Here is a 26,189-nt window from a genome sequence, read left to right on the forward strand (position 1 = left end):
ATCAATAACTCAAGAGCTTCCTGTGAGCCACCGATAAAGAAAAAAAAACACAGAATGAGTAAGTAACGTGACAAATTAAGGACAACTTTTTCTGGGTTTGACAGCATAGATCATATGTATGAGGACAGTAAACAGAGAGACAGAGAGGAGAGGTGAGGAGTTACCAACCTGTGAACAGAGCAGCATTACGAGCTCCACCACAGACGTGCTAGACTTCATACACACCAGACCTGCAGCACAGAGACATACAGCACAGTCAGGGGCCTCTCTTTCTTTCTCTCTGACACACACGCACACTGCTGCCAGACACAAAAATATCATCAAAGTAGACACTGTAGTGTCAGTAGTTTCTGCTATTGTATACAATCATCGTAGTCAAGTTTATAAAAAGCATGCCACAGAGAAGACAGGAACAAACAGCAGAGAGAAAGATGAGGAGGGAGAGAGGGAGGAAGGAGCAGGAAGTGAGCAGAGAAAGAGATCAACATTGAGACGGTGGATCACGATAACAGGACGCCAGGAAGCAGGTGGGCAGAGGGAGGAATGCATCACATTTAGTACAATCTACAACACCAGTAGTATTAATGCTACAACTAAGCATAATCTGATTGAGGACATTATCTAGCTAGCTGTTTGAAAATAGTAAAAAATATACTGACTTCATACCTGCTTGACGAATGAGTGACGCAGCCAGCTCAAAGACAGTCACAGTGATTTACCCACTCGCCCACTCATTTATTTTTCTCTCAGTCGTTCTCACACACAAACATCACAGTGAGGGACAGTGAATGGGGAGACTCCACAGAGAGACGCCAGTTAGAGAAAAAGGAGCCGTGTACAGCACCTGTACCTTCTATGAGCAGTTCCTGCCCATGGCTACCCAGCAGCGTCCTGGAGAGAAAGGGCGCAAAGTCCACAAAAATCTCCCTCAGCAGGGGGGCCACCTTCTCCAGAGCGCGCTCCAGCTTGGTGGTGATGCTGCGGTGGGAACAAGTGAGAGAGAGATGAAGAGAGAGGGAGCGAAGATAAAATAAGCAACATACAGATGAGGGCAGAAGAGCGTGTGAGGTGACACTCCAGGGATATACAGTGGGTGAGAAAGGGAGCGAGGAAAGCATGCAAGGAAGGAATGAGTAGAGGTAGGCGAGAAAAAGGGAGGCAAAGAGAGCACAGCACAAATTACACAGGAGAGGAGAAGGGAAACGGCAAGCTGAGAGAGACGTTAAAGAGAAAGAAACAGAAAAATGTCTGAAATAGACAGAAGACACAAAAAATGTACAGAATCAAAGAATATGTAATGATGGAGGCACTATGCCTGAGTTACTATTGGAAGGAAAGGTTGATGGTACTATAGTTTTAAGGCTAATTGTTGAGCTAATCAACTAAGCACTGTGGGATGGAGTAAAACTGGAAGTGCAATAAAAGCTAAACCTGCCAAGAACTTTTTTTCTTAACTGCACTGGAAAATAGTGTATATGCTGTATCTTGACTTGTCTTGTACACCCTGCACATCTTTATGCTGGTGTCTTTGAGTGTGTTCAGCTGTGGCTCACATGCAGACCGAAATACTGTTCTATTTTATGTTCAGAAAGTAATGCAGGAAGAGTACAGCACAGCTGACTAAACTATGGAGCCATGATGGCAGTAAAGTGAATATTGTTGGCCTTTTAGGCGTGTGATTTCTGACACAGACCTGGGTCACAAGTGTTTACAAATCTTTGTTTTAACCTGCTCAGAGTACCAGATGAGTGACATTTGCAAAGTTTACAAAGGATGTTAAAATGCAGATTCTGGTCAACTTCAAGTTATTTGCAAAGACAGTTTGACTCAGGTCTGATCTTGAGTTTGGGGTTAGTGTGAGGAGATGGCCATGCCAGAGGTGATAGACTTGACTGTGCTACTGTGAATACAAAAAATATGAGCTGCTAGCTTAAAAAAAGTGACGCCAACTGTTGAAGCTGTTGGCAAAGACGTCTGTCCTTCGTCCCATGGCATTCTGTGAACATTTAGTAGTGGCTGGGCATAGCAGAGGGTGTGTGGTGGAGGTGGGGCAGAGGAGGGGTGGAGGGTGGGGGGGTGTGGGGGGGCATGGGGACAGGACGAGTATCTCCTTGCCTAAAACACTGTCCTGCATCTCGGGGAGCTGCCTGGAAGCCTGCCAGAGAGCTAAAAGACTTGAGCTCAGGGGGCGTCTGACCGCTGCGCAGCGCACACTGCGCCACTTCACAATAGGCACTGCAATACAAACCACACACACGCGCACACACACACACACACACACACACACACACACACACACACACACAAACACATACAGACATGCACACTGATTAAGGATCACATGCACACACTCATCCACTCACATGCGTGTGCACTTGTAGAGGCACACGCAACTGCACAGATCATAACAAACTGTCTAACATGTCTAAGGAGAGAGTACATTGACAGAAATGTTACAGTACAAACTGCTACAATGTTCAAAGAAAATGTTATATTATATTATTTCTTACTGTAATGCTAATTCCTAATTATTAACAGTGTCACATCGCAGATTATCTTATTAGTGAGTGTCAGATGCCTACACAAAGTATGGAAACAAAACTAAAACACAGATTTATGTTTATGACAATTTTATTTACACGTTTTCAATAAGTACTCTTAAATCCATTCGGACTATTGATATTTGCATACTCTACATTATATCGTAATCGTGACATTAAAACACAGTTGCCATGTCAAGGATGAAGAGCACCATAGTGTAGAGTGAGATGTGTGGGCAGTATGCGTGCATGTAGGATAAAATATGTGCATGTGAGTTACCACAGATGAAATAGTTTTTCTAACTTACACAAGGCTAACTGAATTTAATGCGGATTTCAAATCATTTGACACTCAGTACAACTGTCAAAATGGCAATTAAAGTTTTGTTTTTTGTTTAAAACGTTGCTAATAATTTAAAATGTCAGAACATTTTTTGCATCTACATTGCTCCTGACATCCTTTAAAGATAATAATGACTGATATCAGGTATTGTTACCTAGGCCTCAATAAAGTATGTGGGTGCACCCCAGGTGTTCCCAATTTCAGACAAAAGTTATCTAACCCTACTGTATAATATCAGTAATGACTGTGAGAGTGAACTGCAAGTGAGAATGATTTGGGAGAGATGAAGACCTAAGTGTGAAGTGAAAGAGGGACAGGTATGAGGTGGAAAAACGACAGGCACCCAAGAAAACAAAACAACGAAAAAGCCAAAAGGAGGAGAAACGAAAGAGCGGGAGGAAAGTGAATGGTTGAAGCTATAAAGAGATGTGTGATGTTGAGAGCTCTGACCTCATGTTCTCCATAGTGTCTTCTGGCATCGGCGCCACTGTCTGCACAGCTGGCAGATTCTTACTAGTCGCACCGTTGACAAACGACGAAGAAGAGGAGGAGGAGGAGGAGGCAGAGTCTGTGGCACCTAGAGAGAGAGAGAGGAGTAGTGGGAGAGGGAGAGTGATGAAAAACAAGACAAGCATTAGTAACGTGAATCAAGTGTGACCGAGATTAGCGTGTGGGATAAAGGAAAGGTATTAATCGGCTGTGGCCAAATTCAATTTGGATAGTATTTCACCGGACATGGTGCTCCTTGTCTTCTGGTAATAGCCCCCGTTCGTGAAAATTGCTTTGCAATCAATATACAGAATCCATTCCAGGGAACAAATCCTTTCCTTGTCCATTATGCATGTATGATACTGTACAATAAAGCCTGACAGGCTACAAAGCCATGAATACAAATCCACTCTGCTTCCGTGGATCTGCTGAGCATGATTCTGCATAGAAACAGCTCTGATCAGCATGTCTGCTGATTTGTATTTGATTCTTTATTTACTCCTATTTAATACCATATATGTGTCAAAGAATATGTAATTCATGTTTTTCTCTTATTCTGTTGTTTTTCCTGCATCAAATGTGATCTGTGTGAAAGCTACATAGTCCAACATGGGAGAATTTGCTGAATGACCTTTTTAACTCAGATATCTAACACTTGTGCTGTTTTCATCTTTATTGATCTGGATCCTGCCCTTGAAATGGACTAAAATTAGGAAATTATCTGCTGGCACTGCTCAATTTCAAGTTGAATTTGTTTGTTCTGGCTCTCAAAGGACGGTAGAACGAAGCATAAAATAAATTTCATAAAAAGAGAAGAAATTTAGCTGATTTATTGAGCAGCCTTTGAGCTGCTGGAGGCCTTTCTCACAAACACCTTTGTCATACTGTAGGTGTTTGTCTGCTGCTTCTCATTATATGCACACTGAATAAATGCAGCGCAACTTAATGCAGGTAAAATATCAAAGGTATATTTTAAGAAATTCAATTAAGAGTGTCAAAAACACATAGGCGAGAAGAGGATATTTAGATATTTTAGAAGCCTAAAAGTAACCATATCTGTGTGTCATCTCTCCTCACCTGTAGTGTTGATCATGCTCTTGGGTGTTGCTGTCGCAGCGGCAAAAATGTTGGGTGTGCTGCCGGCAGCGGCTGCTCCACTGGTGGTGGGCGTGCCCACGGTGTTGACTGACAGGCTGCCAGGAGGTGGCTTTTTAACTGGAACCACAACACTCCTGCAAGAGATGAAACACAAAGACATCAGACAAACCCGCACACACAATATTCTTTATCCAATGGCTCCTCAGTGATATCTTGTGTGTTGGACAGTGTGTGAGAACATCTGAGAGAACTGAGATGATAGCATCAGGTGTGCAAGCATGTTTACTGTCGGTTTATCTCACTATAAACATACTGAAAGCAACGAAAAGTGTTGCAGTTATCAAACCTTCTGAAGCTCTGGGATTTCAATCCTGACCGTTTAAAATCAATTTCTTGAGCAAATTGAAACAATTTCAACTCTAATATGTCATCTCTTTAAACAGTATTTTTACACATCAGCGACTTGGCACTATTGGCAGCTTCAACACATCAACGTCAGGGAGTATCTTTCTTTAATATCAAACAAATATCTAAATATTACAAAACTTATTAGTGCCATTATTATTAGTAACATCAAACCTTGCTTTGTGTAACACCATTACATGCATAATGAATATTAAAATGTTACATATAAAAAAAACACAACAATAAGGTGCTTCTAATGTAATCACAGATTAATTCAATAATAATATAATAGCAATATGTACTGTATCACAATCAAATCAGACTTGCTTCCTAAAATACCAACATTTCAAGCTTTTAACTATTGATGGTGAGCATTTAAATTTCAAAATCATGTATGCTATTTCATGTAATATAGCATTGATTTTTTAAATAACTAACATTTTTAATACACTACAAAATTATTATTTGTTAATGTATTTGCCATTAATTTATATGGGCTGATGGATCAGATCAGATTAAGTCTGTCTTCATGGGTCGACAGGGTTGATACATTGGGTGACATCTTGGAGATGGATATAGAGCCATCCATGATCTATTATGCACAACGTCTTCGATCAACAACTTAGTTCCCAAGGACTGCCACAGAGCAGTGAAGCACAAGTGATTACTCAGTGGAGAGTTTATATGTTAACCGTTTGGACAAGAAAGGAAAATCTGAACCTCTGTTGAAAATCTATTCAGACAGACAGTTAGTCTTGTCATGTCAGACGGCTTTATTGTTCAGCAACAATATCGCTATCCCTTAAAGATTTTCAGAATGGCAAGAAAAAAGTGAGTCAACAGCGTCTCGGTCTCGTTATTATGGTATCACTGCTACTAAAAGCAAATAATTGCTATTCTGTATTCACACTGAATTCTTAAAGTAAATGTATCTGTTCTCAAATATGCAGTGCACATTAAATGTAACAAATACTGACAAGCCATTGTGCTCAATTTGCAACTTTATGCATTATTGGAGTTTCATTACAAAAGAAATAATCAATGTGACTGCTAGCAAGTCAAGCGCATGATGTCTGCTTGTAAATGGTACTATCCAAAGAGCTTTGTTCAGTAGTTTTCTCAATACTAATCAATTGACTGATTTCTGTGTCCGCTGTTTTTCCAGAACTGATGTTCAGCAATTTGACAACTAGCTGTATACTAATATGTGTCCCAAAAGATCGGTATTGGCTGTAAAAATCAATTTATTGATGTTTGTGACAGGCTGCACTGATATCTCTGTCTGATGTCCTGCCTCTTGTAGGTCAAACAGTAAGTGGGACTGACCTGTCGAAGGAGTGGAACTGCATGGGCAGCATAGGGTGTGTCTTCAGAGCAGGGTCTGGGTGATAGGGCGTCGGCCCAGACTCCTGCCCCAACTCCCCACCATCAACCGGAGCAGCCACCAAACTCTTCAGGATCTCCTGCATTTCAGAGAGAAAAACCTCTGAGTTTGACGGCTTGACTAATTCTTGCTGTTGCCTCTGACAAAATCTAACAAAAAACGTACAGTTAAAGTATGGATGGGGTCAGTATGCATGCTGTAATGATACATAACCTTACATAATGTTAGTGAGTGGAGCATATGTGGAAAGATCTTGACCCAACTCAGACCTGGCAATTCATCTCAGGTGATCCAACCACAACCACACAGCTGAACATATAGATGTGGCTTGATCATGCAACCATATATGACAGTCAAAGGATGCATGGGACTACAATAGCGTGGCATAAATGCTAATGTATTTTCTGACCACACTGGACCACATTTATCATCTTGGTGGGTGGAGAAACATACATTTAAATGTTACAACATATTGCATATTAGATGCAGAGAGACATCCAATCACAAGCGGTCACAGAGAGAGATTTTAATTTAGACCTGCAGATACAAGCAGCTGGGTCTGAAGGGGGGGGGGGGGGGGGGGGGGGGGGGGGGGGGGGTGTCACACACACCCACCTTGACATTGATGCCTTTGTTTGTTTGGCTGATGCTGGAGATGGATGACGGGGGAGCTTGGCTGGAGTTGGGGGTGGAATTAGGGTTGTGGGGAGAGTCCAGAAGGCTCTCCTGTGACCTCCTAACATCAGACAGGCTGCACAACAGATCTGTGCCTCCTACCCCTCCCCCCATGTCTCTGTCTCTGTCTCTGTCCGTCTCTCTTCCCACCAGGCCGAGGCCGAGCCCCAGGCCCATCTCCGAGCCATTCAGAGAACCGGCCACATGGCCCTCCTCTCCGATGCCTGAGTCTGTGTGGGGGAGGCCAGCCCGGGGAGAGTCGTCCACGGGGGTGGGGGTCTGTTTGTCACGGTCAGAGAAGGCTGTGGATGGGTGCTCTGGATGGATGGAGAAGAAATAAAGGATTCAATGTGATATTAATAGTGATATAATTGCATTAAAATAGAATTTATTTTTGTAAAATGCTTTGTGAAGAAATTCCACAACATACCGTCTGTTTTTAACATTTCATTCAGCTCAGCTATTTCCTATTGCTTTTAAGCTTTTATTTGTCTGTCAAGTAATACCTTTCTTTCTTCCACCTTCTCCCTTTCCTCCTGTAAGTGTCTCATATTCCTAGACAAAGGTGTTGTTGTTTGCCTGAAGGCTGTATTCACTATAGCTACACTACAATGACTCATCAACAGCTCATCCAAAATTGTTTTCTCTTACTGAGGATATTGCAGTAAAAGGAAGACAAGAATCACCTGTGCTGGTTGGGGAGTTGATCTCGTGGCGAATGCTTCTCCCTGATAGGCTGGTGGACCTGCCAATCTCTCGCTGGGGTTCCAAAATGTCCCGGTACTTCGATACCATTAGAACTGAGATGAAGTAGACGACTGCCAGCGCCAGAAACTGAGCCTGCTTACTGTCATCCTACAGCAAAATAACACACACACACACACACACAGATTCAGTAAAAACAACATTCTATTCAAATGCTTTTTTCTTCGCACTTGTACCCACACACATACTGTATACACAAAAAAAATACACACACACGCTTACCACATCTCTGAAAACCACAGCTCGAAGACGGTTGATGTCTACGTCCTGCAGAAGTCTGTCTGGATCCTGCTAAATATGGAAGGCAGAATGTCAAATGTGGTGTGCCATGCATATGAATGTTTCTGTGCCAGATTTTAAGTGTCGTGTGAAGTGATTCATGTGTGTGTGTGGTACCTTGCTGGTTGTGGAGGCACTGTGGAGGCTGTCCTGGGATTTGCTGCTGGTTAGGGAGGACTTGCAGCTCCGATCTCTCTGCCTCTGCCTGCACTCCAGACAGTTCCTCACTGCAACGCAGCACACTGATGGACACACAGAGGTGGAGACTTGTGAGTATTGTTTACTGGAAGGGGCTTTTTACATGTCATGGCATTTCTTTTTAGGAAAAAAACTGATTTGAAGTGGGCATAAATCCCGCAGATTGTTTACTGGCTTCTATTTTTTGGCTCCTCTGATGTGCTGCAGATGAATAAAAGTTGTTTTAGGGGTATGTACATTCAATCCAAAACCAATAACCACGATATGCAGATGCAATATAAACCCATTTAACAGTCAGAGCCCTGTGATAAACTGGCAACTTTGACAGAGCGTTTCACTTCCGCCCACACCCTCAAAACCCTGACATGGATAAGCAGGCACACAAAATGAAAAGATGGTATTAAAAAGTTTAAGACTCAGACATTAACAGAGGCAAAATATGATACATTTCGAGTGACTTTATGCACATATCGTTAATCATGTTTTTAATATTGTTAATAATATTTTGTTTTCCTTGTCAGTAGTAGTGTTGAATCAAACAGCTCAAAATGATATTTTTTCTGGTTTATAGTCATCTTAGGTTCTGGGACATCGTGATGGAAATTTTTTTACAATTTTTTTGACATCTTATTGATCAGTGGTTCTCAGTTTGGAGTTTGGGTTATTATTTCAATGACTAGGAGTTAGCTTAATGAGAGAATGTAATAGAATGACTATTAAATAGGTTACACACTCTTTACTGTTAATCTGCCAATCTACAGTATAGACAATTATGAAATAACTTAATCTTGCAAGACGGAGATCCCGGAGACATCTAATCAAATACAGGTCTGCAGCCTGATGTGTATCAATTAAGGGGTCCTTGACACCAAGAATGTTAAGAACCACAGTAATAGACTAACAGATCAAACATAATGAAAGTAATTGTAAGGTATAGATCTACTCAACAAAGCCAAGAGGCTGTGTGACAGTCTAACACTATAGTCAAATGGTTTTATCTTGGTTAAAACTGAATATATAAAAGAAGCACACACCCAGGCGGAGGCATTGCCTCATCAGCCCTCCTGACGACATGTTCTTCTCTGCTTCAATTTCACTGAAGTTGAGAGAGCTGGCAAACACCAACACGTCCACCATGGCCATGAGACGAGACAGGAAGGTAACAGCTGTCTCTGAGGACATGCCCTGTGTCGCCTCTATGTTCTCCAACTCCGTCTAGGAAAAGGGAGGAAAAATACACATATGCTTGCCAGTTATTCAGTGAAAACCTAGCGTGTAAACACAATGAACTGGATGCTCTCTCACTGGTTTTAGAAAGGTGGCAAACCATTGTATCCTTTTTTTTAAGCAGAAGAAGTAACCTTTGAAACATGTATGCAGGTGGGTCTTAGATGGGCATGACCACAACTGTCATGGCTGGTTGTACCAACAAACAGGAAAAGCAACCTTGAATATCATGCTGGTTAAGTGAAATACATACTTATTTGATGAAATCTGGCAACATGAGGTGTTCTACACAACACATAGGAAGTACAGCCTGATGACATACAGGTAATGGTAACAGTGGGATCGTGACAGTAGCAGTGTAGCCTATTAGCAGTAACAGTGCCGGTGTAGAGACAGGCAAAACTGGCCTAGAATTTATTTCATAGAAAATGAAAACAAGTCCCCCTCTGTTCATAAACCTGAGTATTTAATTACCAAACTGTTGGTATATCTACATTGAAAATAAATCTGAAGGCAGCATAGCAGGCGTTAAAAGTTGCAATCAAACCAAGTGTGTGGTTTGCTGTGTTTCTGCTTCAGCAAGCAGGATGTGCAGGGCTGTGGAGAGTCGACAAAGTGCAAGCATCTGGAGGCTCGTCAGAGCAAGTGGGCACGGACATTTGGGGAATAACAGACACACAAGGTGAGGACAGAAGGGCTTGGGTTGTGCTCTTAGCTCTTCTGGTGATGGTGGGAGTCTCAGGCTCTTTACGCACCTCTCCCCCTGCGCCTCCTCCCCCAGGAACAGGGGTCACCTCCTCTCCCTTTGACCCCCTCTGGGGTCCGGCTCCTCCTGCCTTCTTTAGTGTTGATACAAATGGGACAGTCTTAGCAGATGCAACCCCCAAGGACTTTTGGAAAACTCTCATGCTTTTTCTTTCATCACATATACTCTGTTTTACCTCTAAATATGTCTTCTCTTTTCTCCTCCTAGCTTTCTCCTTATCATTGTTCCACCTCTGGGCCTTTAAGTCTATCCTATCCCCCGTATTTGTATAATATTCTAACAAGGTTAGTACATTATACAAAGTGTATCAATACAAAGTGTATCTAGTCGAGTATATCTAGTCCTTACAACTTTAAGAACTAGAAACTCTGAGGCAGAGAGATCAATGCATACCCACAAAAGATACAAACAGTAATAAGGGGGAGTATTGATTAGCAGCAAAGGAGCACAACAAATAGAAACACTATGGATGTCAGACACGCGAGGTTTAGTGTCAGTCACAATGGCAAATAAACCAGAACAAAGTATTAGTAGAATAGAAAGAGAGGAAGAAACTGCAACTTACAGTGTTGGCACTACTCTTAGAACTCTGCACATGCAAAAACAGACAAAAACAGACAAAAAAGACAAGAAAATACACAGAATACATGTAACACAGAGAGGAAAAGATAAAAAGAAAGATGATTAAAATAAAGAGATTATCAAACTATCAAATCAAACAGATTGTTAATCAAAGGGATTAGAACAGAGATTAAATAAAGGTTAAAATACTGAAAAGTGTTAGATTGATAGTTAAACATATGGAGATACAGATGATAGAGGAATCCAGAAAAATGTTTGTGAAAGTTTAATCTCCCCAAATCTAAATTCAAGGCCAAACTAAATAGAACTTTTTGCAAATAAAATCAACTTTTACTGGTTATTAATGGATTTTTGATCCATCATGATTTCATAGGTTAAAAAAGGCTAAAAAAAAAAATGTAATTGACAAAGCAAATTCTTTAACCTATTCAATCACGCAAGATCAATGCTTCACTGGGCATGGGGGGGGGGGAACCAGTTTCGTCAGGTTCTTCAAAGTCTGTGATGGGCTCTAACACCCGAGTTACAAAGCAGCTGTTGACCTGCAGTTTTCCCTCCTACCACAGAGGGGGAGAGTAGAGCCACTTACAGAAGGGGAGGTGGCAGCAGACAGGAGAGGCAGGATGCCTCCACAGGCGATGATGATGTTGTCCACCATCTGAGAAATGAGGTGGATTGTGTTGTGGACGAAGATGATGTTCTCATTGCTGTTCACAAAATCCATCACTGACTTGGTGGAGTGGCTGAAATGGAAAAGAAAGAGTTGGACGGATGACACAAAAATACAGCTTTGAAACTGAGACATCATCTTCAGTTTAATCTAATATTTAATACAAGTGCTAGTGGTATTAAAGGTAAAAACATGGAGAGTTCACGTAGAAAACAGCTAACTGTCTGCCTGATTTGCAATAGACACAACTCAAACACCAGAACTCACCTCCTCCATACATGCACGTCAGTCTCCAGGGCGAACAGCAGGTCAGTGAGCAACCTTTGGTGCATTGGAGACCACTTGAACTCTGGGATGCGGAACATTGTCGTGCGTGGGCCGGGACTGAACTGCCGGCGCTGCTCCTCTGTCATGGGCATGCCCCTGAAACCCAGATCAACGCGCAGGTCCCGCTCCAACTGGGCTGCAGTACGACCATGGAGGGCCTGCACAGTGGGGGCACGATTCAGTCAGCCAGCAGAGGGCTTTCAGGACATCTCTCACTAGTCTGACATAAAGCTTGGAGTATGTACAGTTATGAAATTCAATTTCATAGGAGAGGCCACAGAGGAGTCTCTTCCTATTCTGTATTCACTGAGCTATTAGGGAAAGTTAGTTCATGGGTGGGCAGTCACTTGGCTTTTTTGCCCAGAAAAACTGTCCATGGCTGAGCGTTTAATGCTAATCCACACACACACAGCCAAATGCATTGGGCAGCACGGGCCTAAAGTTTGGAGAAGAAGGGTTGTAACTAAAGCTTCACCTTTTCAAGCCTCGAACCAACAGGACTGATCTAGGTGGGAATGTAAAAGAGCGCTTCCCCCTCTGTCCTTACCACCACTGAGATGGCCATGAGCTGTTAAACCATTCCTACTTCAGCAGATTAAGTGAACGACCAACAGATCAGACTGTGGTTGTACTAGTGTGGTTGTGTTTCCCTTCACGGTTTTTTTCAGCAACTTCCAGAAATTTCTAGTACAAAATAATGACAGCCACGCCAAGTTTCCCAGAGAGGCATTCTATGAGGCAAGATTAGTGGGTTAACAAGGTATGTTGAGCATAAAGTCAAGGTTTTCAGTGTCGTGATGGTGGCTCTCTTTGAACCTGGCTAGATCACCATGGTAACTTATGCTGCAAACTTGACCTGGACCAGAGGAGGTTATGTTCAGAGTTTCCCCTTTAATCTGTTGTAAAAAGTGCCGCTCTCTTTACCCTGATGATATCCTCTATGAGTGATGTAGAGTTTTGGGGATAAACGGGAGGCACAGAGAGAGAGCATTGAGTGGTAAAATAAATATTTTCACTTATTCTGCTGGCAGTTTTTATATTCTTTATACTTCTCTATTATAACAACCTGTTCCCTCTGACAGAAGTAGGCGGCACGTGATTAATCACTTTTTCCCCCCAGTCTTTATTGAGAAATCCTTCAGCAATTTTTTGCAGAAAAAGAGTAAATTGACAAGACAAACACACAGAGCCTGAAGCAGAACGCCTGAGTTCGCACAGCCAGTAGATAACCACCTTTGTCATACCCAGTGTCATTGACTGTTTAGGGTTTGTTGAGCCAGCTCACACAAACAAAGCCAGGGTCTGTTCCTTCATAGTAAACACCTCAGGTGTGTTAGCTTTAAGTTGTAAGACAACAGAAAAGAAAGCCCTACATAAACGACGCTTGGACAATTCTAGTTGAAACTGGTAGCTCATGGTTTTGGGAGTGTGGCATCTGGACACTGACTATATCAACACCCACACCTGGGATTCATTATCCATTGGATTTTAAACCCTGTTCAACCAATTATCTGGTGACAATTGTACATCTGGTCTGGGTTGACTACATATGTTTGCCTCATTTGTCCAGTCTGACTCTGATGAAAACACAACGGTGTTGTTGTCAAAACGTTAGTCTGTTTGCACCTTTAAAGGCTGCGAATTAATCAGTGTGCCCCAGTCCCTTTTGTCCTCTGGATGCCTGAAGAATGTTTACAGTAAATATGAGGATGATACAGTATATACCAAATATATACTATGGGAGAGGAAAATAAATTAATTCATTTGTTACAATACAGCATGTACTGTAGCTGCCCTGAGACCATTACAGTAGGTACAATTGCAGGCTCTTGTGCACCCCACAATCATTTCAATTATTAGAGTGACACAGTAACTTTTGTGCAGACTTGTGTGAACAATAAAATCAGACACATAAACACACACACACACACAAACTCACCTGAGTAGTTGCAGTAGTTTGGATCTTCTTTGTGTCCTTGTCTTTCCCATCATCTGACCTCTCTGTGTCGGAGGTGGTGCTGGCTGTGTCTCCTCCGGTCTTGAGCCCCGCAGCCTCTCCCTCTGCCCCGGATGTGCCCTCTCCCTCTGGGAAATCTGGTCTAGAGGCTCCCTGGATCTGGGCTTGGCTCTCAGCCTCAGCAATAGAGCTGATGTCAGCGAGAGGGCTCTGGATCTTGAAGGGCCCGTCCTCTGGAAGTTCACCAGCAGTGTGGCTCTGTGTCTGTGTTAACTCAGAGCCGCAGCTCGTCATGTGGGCCAGCAGGCTGAGGTCATCACTGGCGCTGGTGGTGGAGTGAGCTGGGACTGGGCCGGATGGAGTGGGCTGGTCTGGACTCTGTAGTACAAGGGGGTCTGTGGCTGCCAGAGCTGGAAGCAGCTTCTCATCAACCTGGAAGGGATGAGGGGTAATAAAAAGTATAAGAACATTAGGACATTAGGAAAAATCAACTTCTTTTATTTTGGGAAAGTGGAAAGACTAAGAAGGAACAGACTGACTGGTGGTATTACACTCTAGGTCAGCACGTGGGGCTTCTCAGATAATACTTTAAGCAACCAATGATGATAATCTTCAAATAACAGCCTACCTTGCTGAAGAGGAATCCATTGTTGCTCGGGACACTGTCCTTCTCATCAGCCAATGTGATGAGCGGACCCATGTTCCCATCATCCTCCAGATTGACTCCCGAAAGCCCCAGGCTTGACCCCATCCCCACCCCTGAGCCTGGCGTGTCCTCTTTAGGTGCCAGATTCCCATTGAGGTTTTGAACTACAGCGCAGTAAGCACTGTCCAGGAGAGAATCCACCTCTACCAGAGGTCCGTTCTCTATTCCTCCCCCACCGCCTCCACCTACACTTCCACTAAGGCCTTCTGGAGACAAGTCCAAGTCATCCAACTTCACTTCTGTGGCCTCTACCTTTTCTGCTTTAATGTCTACAAGCAGGTCGTGGACCTCCACTCTCACCCCTGGACCAGCGCTCTGCTCGCCTGGTGTCAGAGCTTCTCCATTGGTTCGTTTCACTGTGCCTTCTGCGAGGAGGTTGCGTGAGTCTCCGCCAGCGCCCTCACTGTACTCTGCCTCGCTCTCAGGTGTCTGTGTCTGGGAGTTGTCGTCGATCTCTAAGTTGCCGTTGACAACAGGGGCGGGCGTAGCGGAAAGTCCAGAGATGGTGGACACAGAGCCTTTCTTTCCCTTCTTCATGTTTTCCTCCTCCTGACGCTGGTACTCTTCATACATCTTAGCCAAGTACTCTTTATGGGCTTCGTAGGTCACCTGTGACAGATGGTGGGGATATAATTGGTTATGTGATCAGAGCACAAGCGGTAGCAATAATTAACCTTCAAATCATCAATAACTTCTCCATCAGGTAGTCCTTATGGGGCTCATAGATCATCTGTATCAAAGGCCGGATGGATCAAACTGGGACACTAGCCTAACAGGGCTATTAGACCATCATCCATAACGTCCCTTTGATGCCATGAGAAAGTGGGTGAGTTTAATTCCCACCACTGAACAGTGGACAGAGAGGTGTATTGAAAACAGCATTAAAAATGATATCTATGATAAATTACATGTCAATATGTTCTCTTTCTAGGCGTTGCAGGTCAATGAAAACAGAATTACGATTAACAGTGGGCAGTGTGTACAAATCAATTTTCTTTTCAGCCGTAAAGAAAGCTTCGCTCAAAATATCAGTATCTTAAAATCAATATAATCAGTACAATGCATTCCTTTTTGGTGCAACAGATTTTAAATAAAGCAATAAGCCACCACAGTAAAGCAAATATTCAATGAGGATCTCTCCCAACTTCAGCCAGATTTGACAAATCAGTACCTACATCAGTCAATATATTTAACATTGATCACATCAGGCAAAGAAGCAGAATGACATACAACTGCGTGTGCGTGAAAAAGAAGATTAAGAGATCCATCCCGACTAAATCAGCTTCTATGGCATATCATTGATTGAATAATCTGTGATCATCAGTGGAATTAAATAGATAATAATGTTGCAAATGATGTTGTCAAATTTCCTTTCACTACAGGATTTACTAATATCCCAAATTTCCTTTCAGCTACTTCTATAAAAACAGGCTGTAATTCAGCTTTAAGTCACTTTACGTGACTTTCAGTAATAGTGATTGCAACACTGGAAGAATCGGGGCTTTTCCAGTTATGATCTGGCAGTTTGTCTAATGAGGCTCCTCTTGATGGGAAAATTGGTAAAATTAATGGAGTTTTTCATGTATGATTGTGGAGTGTAAGAGCAAAATGATGAGTACAGAGAGACACCTTTTCCCTTTGATTCTTAAACTAAAATCTGATTTACTGTGGATAGATTACAATCTGACAATTCCTTTGATATACTGTCTGTCCATTTATCCAGAAGTTTAAGAAAAGAATACTCCTGAACAGAAAACTGAATAATGTATAAAGTAATGAAAAGTGCTGTGCAACAGAAAGAGATAATTATTAGCGATGTATGTAATTTTCCTGAAAAGTATGTCTTACCTTTGAGTGTGCAATGGACAGGGTATCTACCCAGACCCTCCACCCTCCCCATTCGTATTTGATGGCATGGTAGAGCAGGATCCTAAAGATGTTGTACACCATCTCGGTTATTTTCTGCTCCTCTGGGTTCTTGGGGTTAATGTATCCGAGGGAGAACATCCAGTCTTGCCACACAGAGCACTGCAGCAGGCAGCTGGTACACAGCACAAACATTGCATGTGAGTTGGGCTGCAGCATGAGTTCAATGCCAGAATAGTCAGAAAAGTCATTGTAAGAAGACGATGACGTAATTGAATAAATGCAGGTATAGTCATTTGTGTGCTCTTACCGCCGGTTTTCGCGGCTGTTACTGAAGAGTTTTATCATGTCAGAAAGAAAGAGTCTCCTGACTTCCATCAGCTCAGAACTGGGGGAGGAGTTCTTCAGCAGGGTGGCCACTACCTTTAAAATCACTGGGTGGGAGGCAAAAATCGGGTAATTGGGGAGAGGAGGGGGAAGACAAAGGAGATGAGAGAATAGGAGAAGCAAATACATAAAAAATTATGAGATGAGAGCCAGGAGGGTGCAAGGCAGATCAATAAGCGGAAGACGGCAGCACTTCGAGTTTAGAAATTCAGGCTTTGTTGTTTGTTTAATCGCGTTAAAACAACACTGCATTATTGGCAGAGCAAAGACCACAAAGAGACAGACAAATGTAGGCTGCAGTGTTTATGCACTTACTAGGATTCTGGATCTTGACAGTGGAGTCAGGCTCAGGGTGAGGTTTGTGAACCACCTGAGTACAGACCTGTTCTGTCAGAATCTGAGTAGACAGAAGATTAATAATTAAATGCTGCAACAATCACTTGAACTCAAAAACAGACAAAAAATGCGTCACTTCATATTCAGCCTAATTGTTATAGTAATGTGGCATGCCAAACAATCACCTACCTCATACAGAGTGTTGTAGGTGGTGATGGAGACAGTGTTGGTGTGCATCATCAGCCTCTCCCCCAACAGTGTGAAGAGACTGTGTGTGTGCATGATCTCTACCTTCCTCCTGCAGCCGAAAACACACACACACACACACACACACACACACACAGCTTGCCATTCATAACAGAATTTATGACAGTTGAAATTGACAGTGATTGTCATTAGCCTGATGACGGCTTGATATTGGCAGGTGGCACCATGTGGCCCTGTCAGTTATGATGGGACCAAAGAGGACGAGAAATGAATGCCAACAAGAGAAATTATCGAGAGGCATTAACAGAACAGCAACACTGCAGCAGTCACTGGGGCAACGTTCATGTGGCTGCAAATGATTACCTCTGAATATTAACCTTGCCGGTGGGTGAAATTGTGTCTCTAAGAAGCTTTCAACTTGAGAGACTCAAAAATCAGGGTTGACTAACTTTGAGTATTTTTTAAATTGAATTAAATGAATGAAGCTGACAGCGTATGTACATTCATGACTGTCATGAGAAATGAGAAATAAAGTCAAGTTTGGGCAATATGTATATATTATAGTCAGTTTAATTAGTGCGCAGTTTTCTGTCTGTGATAATAAACATCACATGAGTGAGATTAAAACATAGTATACATGCCTATATTGTGGTTATATACAGAACCATTGATGTTAATAATAACACTGCAGAATATTTGATTTGTCAAGACTGGCTATTAATGTTCCCCAAGTAGAAATGGCTTGACATTGACTCTGAAGCTACAGTGTAAAGGGCCAGTATAATCTAAATTGGTTTTATTTTAATCTATGAGATCAACAATGCCATAAAAAAGAGAGAGTGCCTCTGAAATCATGATTATAGCAGGACCCTTTTTTTTTTATCCTGCTTTTCAAGCCGATAAAAATCATCGGATTTTCAGTAAATCGCATGAAATTAGGTTGTGTTCAATTGATTTATGCATTATCTAACACTATTATGAAAATATACTGAAATGTCTTTCAAACGTGTAAATGTTTGGCTGCCTTGTGTGTGAATTACTATCTGGATCAATATTACATTTCCACAAGTATTGAAGTGACTTGTGTAAAACTAAACGAAGCAGCCCTACTGGTTGTTTGGTTCGAGCAGATGTTAAGTAGGTGGGGGTCTGAAGGTGCAGGGCTCAGGTGCAGCTTGGCAGCCTGCTCCCATGTCATGCAGCGCGAGGCGTGTATGTCACATGGGATAAATAAATCCCCCAGCATTCATTGCTGCTCACTGAGGTTGCACAACCCTGGCAGTGCACACTGTCAAAATGATTATTCCTCCTGGACGTGATGATGAGGACATTATCTTTGCGTACACACACAAACAAACTGTCCTTCTGAGGCTCGCTGGAGGCTGCACTGCTGTCATTTTGCAGTTTTTACTGCAGTGTGTTTTTCTCACTCTCACACCTAAATGTGTGGCCTCTCAGTCTCACTACCCTGATGCAGAATTTTTTATTTTTTTTTTTTTTACAGGTAACCGAGAGAAACATAACGTGTTTTAAGTGCTCCCTCGTTTCAGTGGTTCACTATTTATTGAGCGCCTACCACTACACAAAAGAATACACCAGACAGAAAGCACAGACAAAAGAGGTACTGACTTGTGACCAAGGTGCTTGAGGAAGTAGCCCAGGACTTTGAGGGCTTGGACCCGGATGCTCTCACTCTTAGAAGCCAGCAGCTTGCAGATTACCCTGTAACATGTCATACACACAGCCATACCTTAGATGCAGACTAAGAGGAAAAGGAAAAGGAGTTCTTCTGTATGAAGTAAACACCTGCTGCATGCTACTAAGTAAACATCCTTAAAGTTAATAACACGTGCACTAACTGAAGCATTTTCTTCAAAGCAGTGTACTCCGAGAACATAAAAGTGAAAGAAGGGAGGACACAACACAACAACACAGTTTACTGACTAGCTCTCTGGCAACAGAGAGTTACCATAGCAACCGAAAAGACATCAGTGTGGAGATGTGCTTTTGGGGACTTAACAGCACAGCTGGAAAATGTCTTTGAGAAATCATGCTGCATGGTTGAAGCTACCCTTTGTACATGCAAGAACGGTATTGTAACTGAACATCTTAACAGTAACCACACAGTGAAACATTTATGTTATGAATGCTGCACAAAACCACTGTGAAAGAAAACTGAGGATGCCATTTTTGCTCATTAGACAAATATAATGAAAACGGAGGTAATGGTAATTTAAAGTTAAAAGCAGAGAATACAGTTACATTTGGCAAAGGCTAAATCCATAAGTTTAAACCTCTCCCTGCTTTTAAAATCTTCACAAGTGAATTTTGAAAAGTCTCTAAAACACAGGAAATAACAGGAAATCTGCAAACATAATACAGCTACTTTGTGAATGCATTAAAGACATTTGTATAAAGTGTAGCTTTTTTCTTTATTCATTTACCGTAAATTTGTTTCTAGCTATTTTGTCTATTTTTTCTACATATTGTAATTAATATTGAACTGGATGAGAACTGGTAATTAAAGTAGATGATCAGCTAAGCTCTAAATTCACAAAAACAAAAGAAAGAATCACATTTAATAAAGAAAGATATGTTTTATCTTAGTAGGATGTCGTGTTGCATCAAATCTTCACACAAACGTGTGGCCAGCATTCACCTTATTCCATTTCTCTGGTCAAATGCAGGGATCATGGACGCTGGGTGTTCAGACATGAGAGCCACCAACAGCTGGAGCACATCATGGATATTCTCATCCTGTGGGGAAAAAAAAAAGAAAGCAACGTTGAACAGGTGAATAGAGGAGGAGGAAGAAGCCCGATTGAATGGATGAACAGAGGGCTATGAGAACAAAAACAGAGTTGTATGGCTGGACAAGGGTGGGGGATCGTGGAGGAGCGGATGGTATTTCAGAGCAAGAATAGATATAATTGTTGCAGAAGAGTACATTCTGTTCAGTCCATTGTTGCGCCATTTTTCATGCTGTCACAGCACCGAAGCTGAGTCACACTCTCACCCATTTAAGTGGACCATAACTTCTGCCCACATAATATAATGCACATCTTGCCACCAGCTCCACTCAGCAGCTCCAACTGTCTCTCTGTCCCTCTTTTGCCCTCTCTCACAGTGCCTATTTTGACTGAGGAGTAAGCATTTACCTCATGCATGGTCAAAAGGTAGTTGAGAATGCTCTGTAGCTCGTCCTCCTTTACGCCCCGGTCCTGTGAAAATAAGATACGGCAACTTTCACAAAAACATTCATGCTCTTTAGTTTTTTTTCCTATCTTATTAATCTCAGATGACTTAATTAATTCTGTTCTTGGTTGATACGTTTTAACCGTGAAGGAGCAACAGCCTCACACACACACACACACAAACACAACCATAAATGCAGGAACAAATCAATACAAGCACGCACAAACACAAAAGCTACAGTGCATCATTCAGACTGCTGATCTATAATGCGATTCTCCATACACACGCATTTTAGATTAAGCCGGCGGCTTTCACACGACATTATGAAAAAGAGTTAAACTATACGATAAAGATAATGATAATCCGTTCCTTTCGCCGTACCTTTAGTATGAGTTGTTTGAGGAAAAGTAGCATGAAGGCTCGGAGTGAGATTATCTCCTTTTGGGATGGCCGTGGTCCATCTAAACAAACACACACAGACAATAGAATAATTTACTGTTAAATATCCATTTTAATGCATGATAATGATCAGAGAAATAAGTCTATAGCACAGACTGCGTGAGTCCTACTGTTTACTGATATTAGGTTTTAATAGGCTTCCTGGAGAGTAGAGAAAAACATGTTAACACAAACGCAAACACACAGACAGGCAACCTCTATGATAGAACTGCGAACTGTAAATCACTGTCATTAACTCCAGAGGCAATTTGGCAATCTGGATATTTTATAGTTGTACTAATCTAACTGATTACAGCAAAGACATGGCAATTTACAAAAATGTGATTGATGGTTCAAATGATCCAAACCAAACAGGCGCTGTAATCCACTGTATCTACTTTAAGGCTCTGGCACTCAATCAGTTGTTTGCTGTGCTGAGCTACAAAGAAATAATCAAGCTAAAAACACAAGAGCATCTGCCCCATAACACGGGCAATTTCTCATGTGGGTCTGATGTCATCGTCTCTCTAAAAGGTGGGACGTCTTTTGCTATTCTTGAAGCTTTTAGCTTCATTCGGCAGTGATTCATTACTGACAAAGACCTCCGTTACCTTTAAATCTGTGCTTTAAGAGCCACAAAGATCCATCGTCAAATTTTGTGTTTCCACCTGTTGTATTTGTTTATTCTCAAGTGTGGCTGTATTTAGCTTTGACTGAGGTGTTGAAGTCCCTTTACTGTGAATCTATAGCACTTTTAAAATGTAATAAAAGAAGGAAAACTGATAACTTCCATGCTGGCATTGCATTTTCTTTGTTGTAGTTGCATTTCATTCATTTTTAAGCTGTCAATGTGTGCCAGATACACTAGAAGCTCAGGGCTGTGATGAATTGGCTCACAACAACTGCCAAATAACGCACTAATGGTAATTTGGTACCAAAATCGTCTAAAAGATTAATAGATTCAGATCAAAGCAAGACAGATATAAGAGCGACCCTTTAGAAATGAGAGCATTTTTCCTTTAATGGTCCCTGTGGCTAATGAAGCTAAAGTTGACTTCCTCTTCCCTGCTTTCCTATTCATACTCCATCTTCCTCAACTAGTCTTCTACAGATGTCATTAAATAAACAGTCAGCACACACAATAACCCTCCAGCGCTACCTGTTGTCGTTAGGATTCTACATCGCCAACTGGGGTTTGTTAAGGCAACAATAAGCATTTATGATGTTCAGCTTGTGTGCACTTGGCACTGCACACTTTGCTGCGTCAGGGTGTTTGGAATTGGCCTTATTTTATGCGAGCTACAAAGGGAGAGTACTGCAACTGCAAACAGTGTTTATTGTAAGCTCAATAAAATGCACCTCGTCTTCTCAGAACATTTAAACCGATATCTGACCCGCGGCTGCTTAGCCAGCGGAAGTAAGCTAAGAGAAACATAAAAGACTGAGGGTGTGAAAAGAAGGCGATATGAAGCTTCTCTCGCCGTATCTTCGTCAGGCTCTGCTGGGCTTGAATCACACGAGTGTGTAGGTGTTTCAATCAGTTCACCTGCTCTTCACAAAGCCAAAACATGACACTGAAGCAATCCCTTGTGATCCATCATCCTTATCCGTCAAGCTGGTACATGTTGGCGGTATGGTGGCACTCACCATCGATCATGGATACGCAGCAGCTCTTTGTCACGGACAGCAAACGCTTGGATGCACCAGGTGCGACTTCCGTTTTAAGGGTCGTTAAGGACAGTTTGAAAAAAGCTGAAATTCATCTAAAATATTTCTCATGGGCAAGCTTAATTCTTCCCTTTTACGTTTTGAAGTTAATTTTCCTCCTCTTGTGCTCTTTTTATCCTCGTCTAACTCACCAGTCTTATCCTGTCATTGCGAAAAAATTTTTTTGTTCTGTCAGATAAAGGCAACCTGTGAGGAGTTTTTTTTTTTTCCAATGAACCTAATAACCTTGCTCTCACTTTCATCTCATTGCAACAAACACACATGTGAGTTGAAGTAAAACTATAGTGAATTCCTGCAGTTTGTTGAATGTTTTTCCCTTTGTTTGTTATTCTACATTTAAAATACTTTAACATGAAAATGTAAAACAAAATAAATAAAAAATAATGGGTTAGCTGAGGTTAGCAGAATATTAATTTGTATGAGCTGCATTTTGTTCCACTCAATAAAAGGCATTTAATAACTCTTTCTGTTGTATTATAATTCAGCAGTGCAGAGTTCAACAGAAATGTACCTGAGTAATGAATACAGTACACGTGTCCCTTTTTGTGGTTTTGAAAGTAATTTTTAGCCAACATGAAATGCTATTTTTGGGAATATGAGGAATGTTTGGAGGAGAACTATGTATTTTTAACTAGATCCAAAGCAGGTTGAGGGTAAAAATACACAAATTCCAAAAAAAATGGAAATCTGCAGCTTGGATTCAAACTCTTAACTTAAAACTGCCTGTTAAATTCAGTTTGAGCAACAAAATCCATCGTCAAAATATCAACCCATTATTATGTAAATAATCACATCTATGCATATTCCACTCTTACAGTATAGTCAGGAACATACATATGGAGACTTCTGAGCCACAATTAGCACATCCTTTAGCTTTGAACAGCCATTAGTACGTGTCTGAGGCTAATTGCTGCCGTTATCAGTGTTTCTTTATGGGCTAAATCCCAGCAGTCAAACAGCAATATCACCAAACAGAAAAGACGTCAGACAGGCACTTGATTAGAAATTCCAAAAGCTCCCTTGGATCTGCCAATCAAATCTGTCTGTTGCCCTGGCAACATGGGACGTATACTCATTGTCAGTGGAGGGTCCCGGGCAAAAGAAAGGGTTGATTAAAGTGAAAGGCTCGCTCTGACTTTTGTGGCAGCAGTGGCAGCTTTAACACTGCTCTCCGCTGAATTACAAAGGCAGTGAAAATATAAAATCTGATTTGTCGCTGTTTTTGGAATATGATGCGTTTTATAATTGCATTCTTTTTCAAATGAGGACAAATCTTTTATAGTTTAGTTTCCACATACACTGCGTTCACAGGAGGCACAATTAAATGTGCACACGTTTCAATTCAAGATAAAAAATAATTATCTCTGTAGCACAAGCTTCACAGTCAACCCTGTAATTCTTCTGAAGAACAACAGACATTTTTTTCCCTCAGAAAGAAAGTGACTGTGCATTTGCTTCTTCTGAAATGGTCTTCTTCACTCTTAAACACACAGAAGCATTTGGAGCAAGGAGCTGCACAGTCTTGCTTGTGAGCACACAGACAGTAGTTGTTGAGGGATGACTGAATGCGTGTGTGTGTGTGTGTGTGTGTGTCTGTGTGTGTCTGTGTGTAGCATAAATCACTACTTTCTTTCCTGTCGTTATCTCCATGTGGAAAAGATGATCATAAAGCCATCTGTATTTAATGCAATTTAACAACTGTAATTATTTTAACTGATAATGCATAATGGGTTTCTGCAAATTTACATAGTCATTCAAAGCCTTTAAACACTCACTTTGCTATTAAAGTCTCATCTATTATTGGCTTTAGGTCATCATGGGATTTTTAGCAGGATACTAAAACTGAAACTGATTTGACAACCTCTGTTGTTGTTGGAGCTCATCTTTTCACCACATAAAATTAAAACCAATTCTTATTTACTGCCTTTGTTTAGGGGTATTAAGGCTGAGTGACAATCAAGTTAAAAAATGTAAATAGAAAGTGTTGAAGTTCCCCTGAACGGTTGTGAAAGAAGATATTCCTTCTATTAAAAATACAACTCAATTTCTTTAAATACATTTAAAGTTATCTACTATTGACTCTCATGGTTCCTAATAATCTAGGAGGACAGCATTCCTGCGTCTCATGTTTTGCAGCTTTAGTGTTTATTAGTGACTGTGACAAATGGATATTACAGCTTTTGTAGAGTACATAGCTATAACTACCTCCTCTACATTTTCTTGTCAAGCGTGAAATGCACTTGTTAGCTGACACAGCGCCACGGGAGCGGTTTTAACAGCAATCAAAGAAAAAAAAGAAAGCTTTAACAAGTGCATAAAGGTGACGATTATTGTGCAGGTTCAGAGATGATGATTTAAGATTTAAGTGAAAGATATTGGAGTTCAGATCCTGTAGTGTTGGATTCTTTAATACTAAGGCACAGTGTGTGTGTGTTGCTAAGGAAATTCAGATTTAAAAAATGTAAAACACGCTGCGAGAATTACACACAGGGGTAATTTACCCCCTGTGACCTCATACAGGATATTAATAGAAGGTGGATGGATGGACAAACTGACAGACTGGTATAACTGATATATTCACTGTGTTAGAGATTACATGAATAAATGTATAAATGATAAATGCCTTGACTTGAGCTGTGCGTATTTTCTGACGAGAGGATGGAAAGTGCAAAGTGGGAAAATTTGAGACAGAAATGGATAGACAGAACACAGCCAAACAAAGTCGTGTGCTTTATAGTCCATTATAAGAGATATAAGGGGTCAGGAATAGTGTTTTTAAATCTCTAGTGGTGACCAGGAATGTAAAAGGGTCATTGTTCCTTGTTCACTGCTTCTCATCTTTTTTCATTCTTCTTGCACCGAGCATGCATTGTGTGCAAATTGTGTGCTCGTGTGAACATACCAAGACCTTTGGGGGTAATTCCACTGCACTCCAGCGGGTTGATGGCCCAGTAGTAGTATTTAAGAGTGTGCATCAGCTGCAGGACGGTGCCAACGCGGCGGATGGTGGTGTAGATAGTGGCGGTGCCTATGAACTCCGACGACAGGTATGTGTAGAGGGATAGCTGGACCTGCATACACACACATCCATTTATTCAGTATATATAGGAAAACTTACACACACACACAACTGTCACGGAAGCAAATCATCTGTGTGTGTTTCTGATGTTCAAACAAAAGGCAGTTTTACAGTGAAAAGACGGCCACAGGGAAATGAGAGGAAACCCTACAGCTAAAGCACCAGTGTTTTCAGCTTTGTGTTATTTTTGATGTTTCTGTGCCTGAAGCCGTCAAGCATCTGAGGAGCTACTTACACAGCGCTGACATTTAAGAAGGGTGCTCTCCAATCACTCATTCCCATCTCCCCTCCTTCCCTGCCTCGTGCTGTTCTTTTTTCCCTCTCTTAATATTCCTCTAACCACACCTCTCAATCACCAGTGCACAGACTTGAGTCTGCGGCACACTCGCAAATCTCTGAGCTCATTACAGTGACCACGACACTAAGGACCAGCCTTAACGAGGTAGCTCTGTTTAAGCGGATGAAATTAGCGGAGTGCCGTGGCCTGACCATACCACATCGCAGCTCATCTACAACGGAGAGTGCACTCAGCTGACTTAAAT

The 26,189-nt window shown here is 41.6% G+C and overlaps 1 protein-coding gene across 1 annotated transcript in view; it reads right to left on the minus strand.

The window, feature by feature from the left end:
• Positions 1–26,189, minus strand: part of nbeaa (neurobeachin a) — an 87,657-nt gene that overhangs the window by 13,724 nt on the left and 47,744 nt on the right. Inside the window, 23 exon segments of the mRNA XM_070843141.1 lie at positions 169–230; positions 845–978; positions 2,116–2,235; positions 3,334–3,460; positions 4,450–4,604; positions 6,202–6,338; positions 6,875–7,251; positions 7,621–7,789; positions 7,922–8,220; positions 9,211–9,391; positions 11,341–11,494; positions 11,689–11,906; positions 13,688–14,137; positions 14,334–15,020; positions 16,260–16,452; positions 16,588–16,711; positions 16,980–17,061; positions 17,190–17,298; positions 18,837–18,929; positions 19,867–19,964; positions 20,366–20,428; positions 20,784–20,863; positions 25,471–25,639. Coding sequence (XP_070699242.1) covers positions 169–230; positions 845–978; positions 2,116–2,235; positions 3,334–3,460; positions 4,450–4,604; positions 6,202–6,338; positions 6,875–7,251; positions 7,621–7,789; positions 7,922–8,220; positions 9,211–9,391; positions 11,341–11,494; positions 11,689–11,906; positions 13,688–14,137; positions 14,334–15,020; positions 16,260–16,452; positions 16,588–16,711; positions 16,980–17,061; positions 17,190–17,298; positions 18,837–18,929; positions 19,867–19,964; positions 20,366–20,428; positions 20,784–20,863; positions 25,471–25,639 — 4,281 coding nt within the window.

Source organism: Pempheris klunzingeri, chromosome 14, assembly GCF_042242105.1.
Source record: "Pempheris klunzingeri isolate RE-2024b chromosome 14, fPemKlu1.hap1, whole genome shotgun sequence".
In the NCBI taxonomy this organism is placed as follows: domain Eukaryota; kingdom Metazoa; phylum Chordata; class Actinopteri; order Acropomatiformes; family Pempheridae; genus Pempheris; species Pempheris klunzingeri.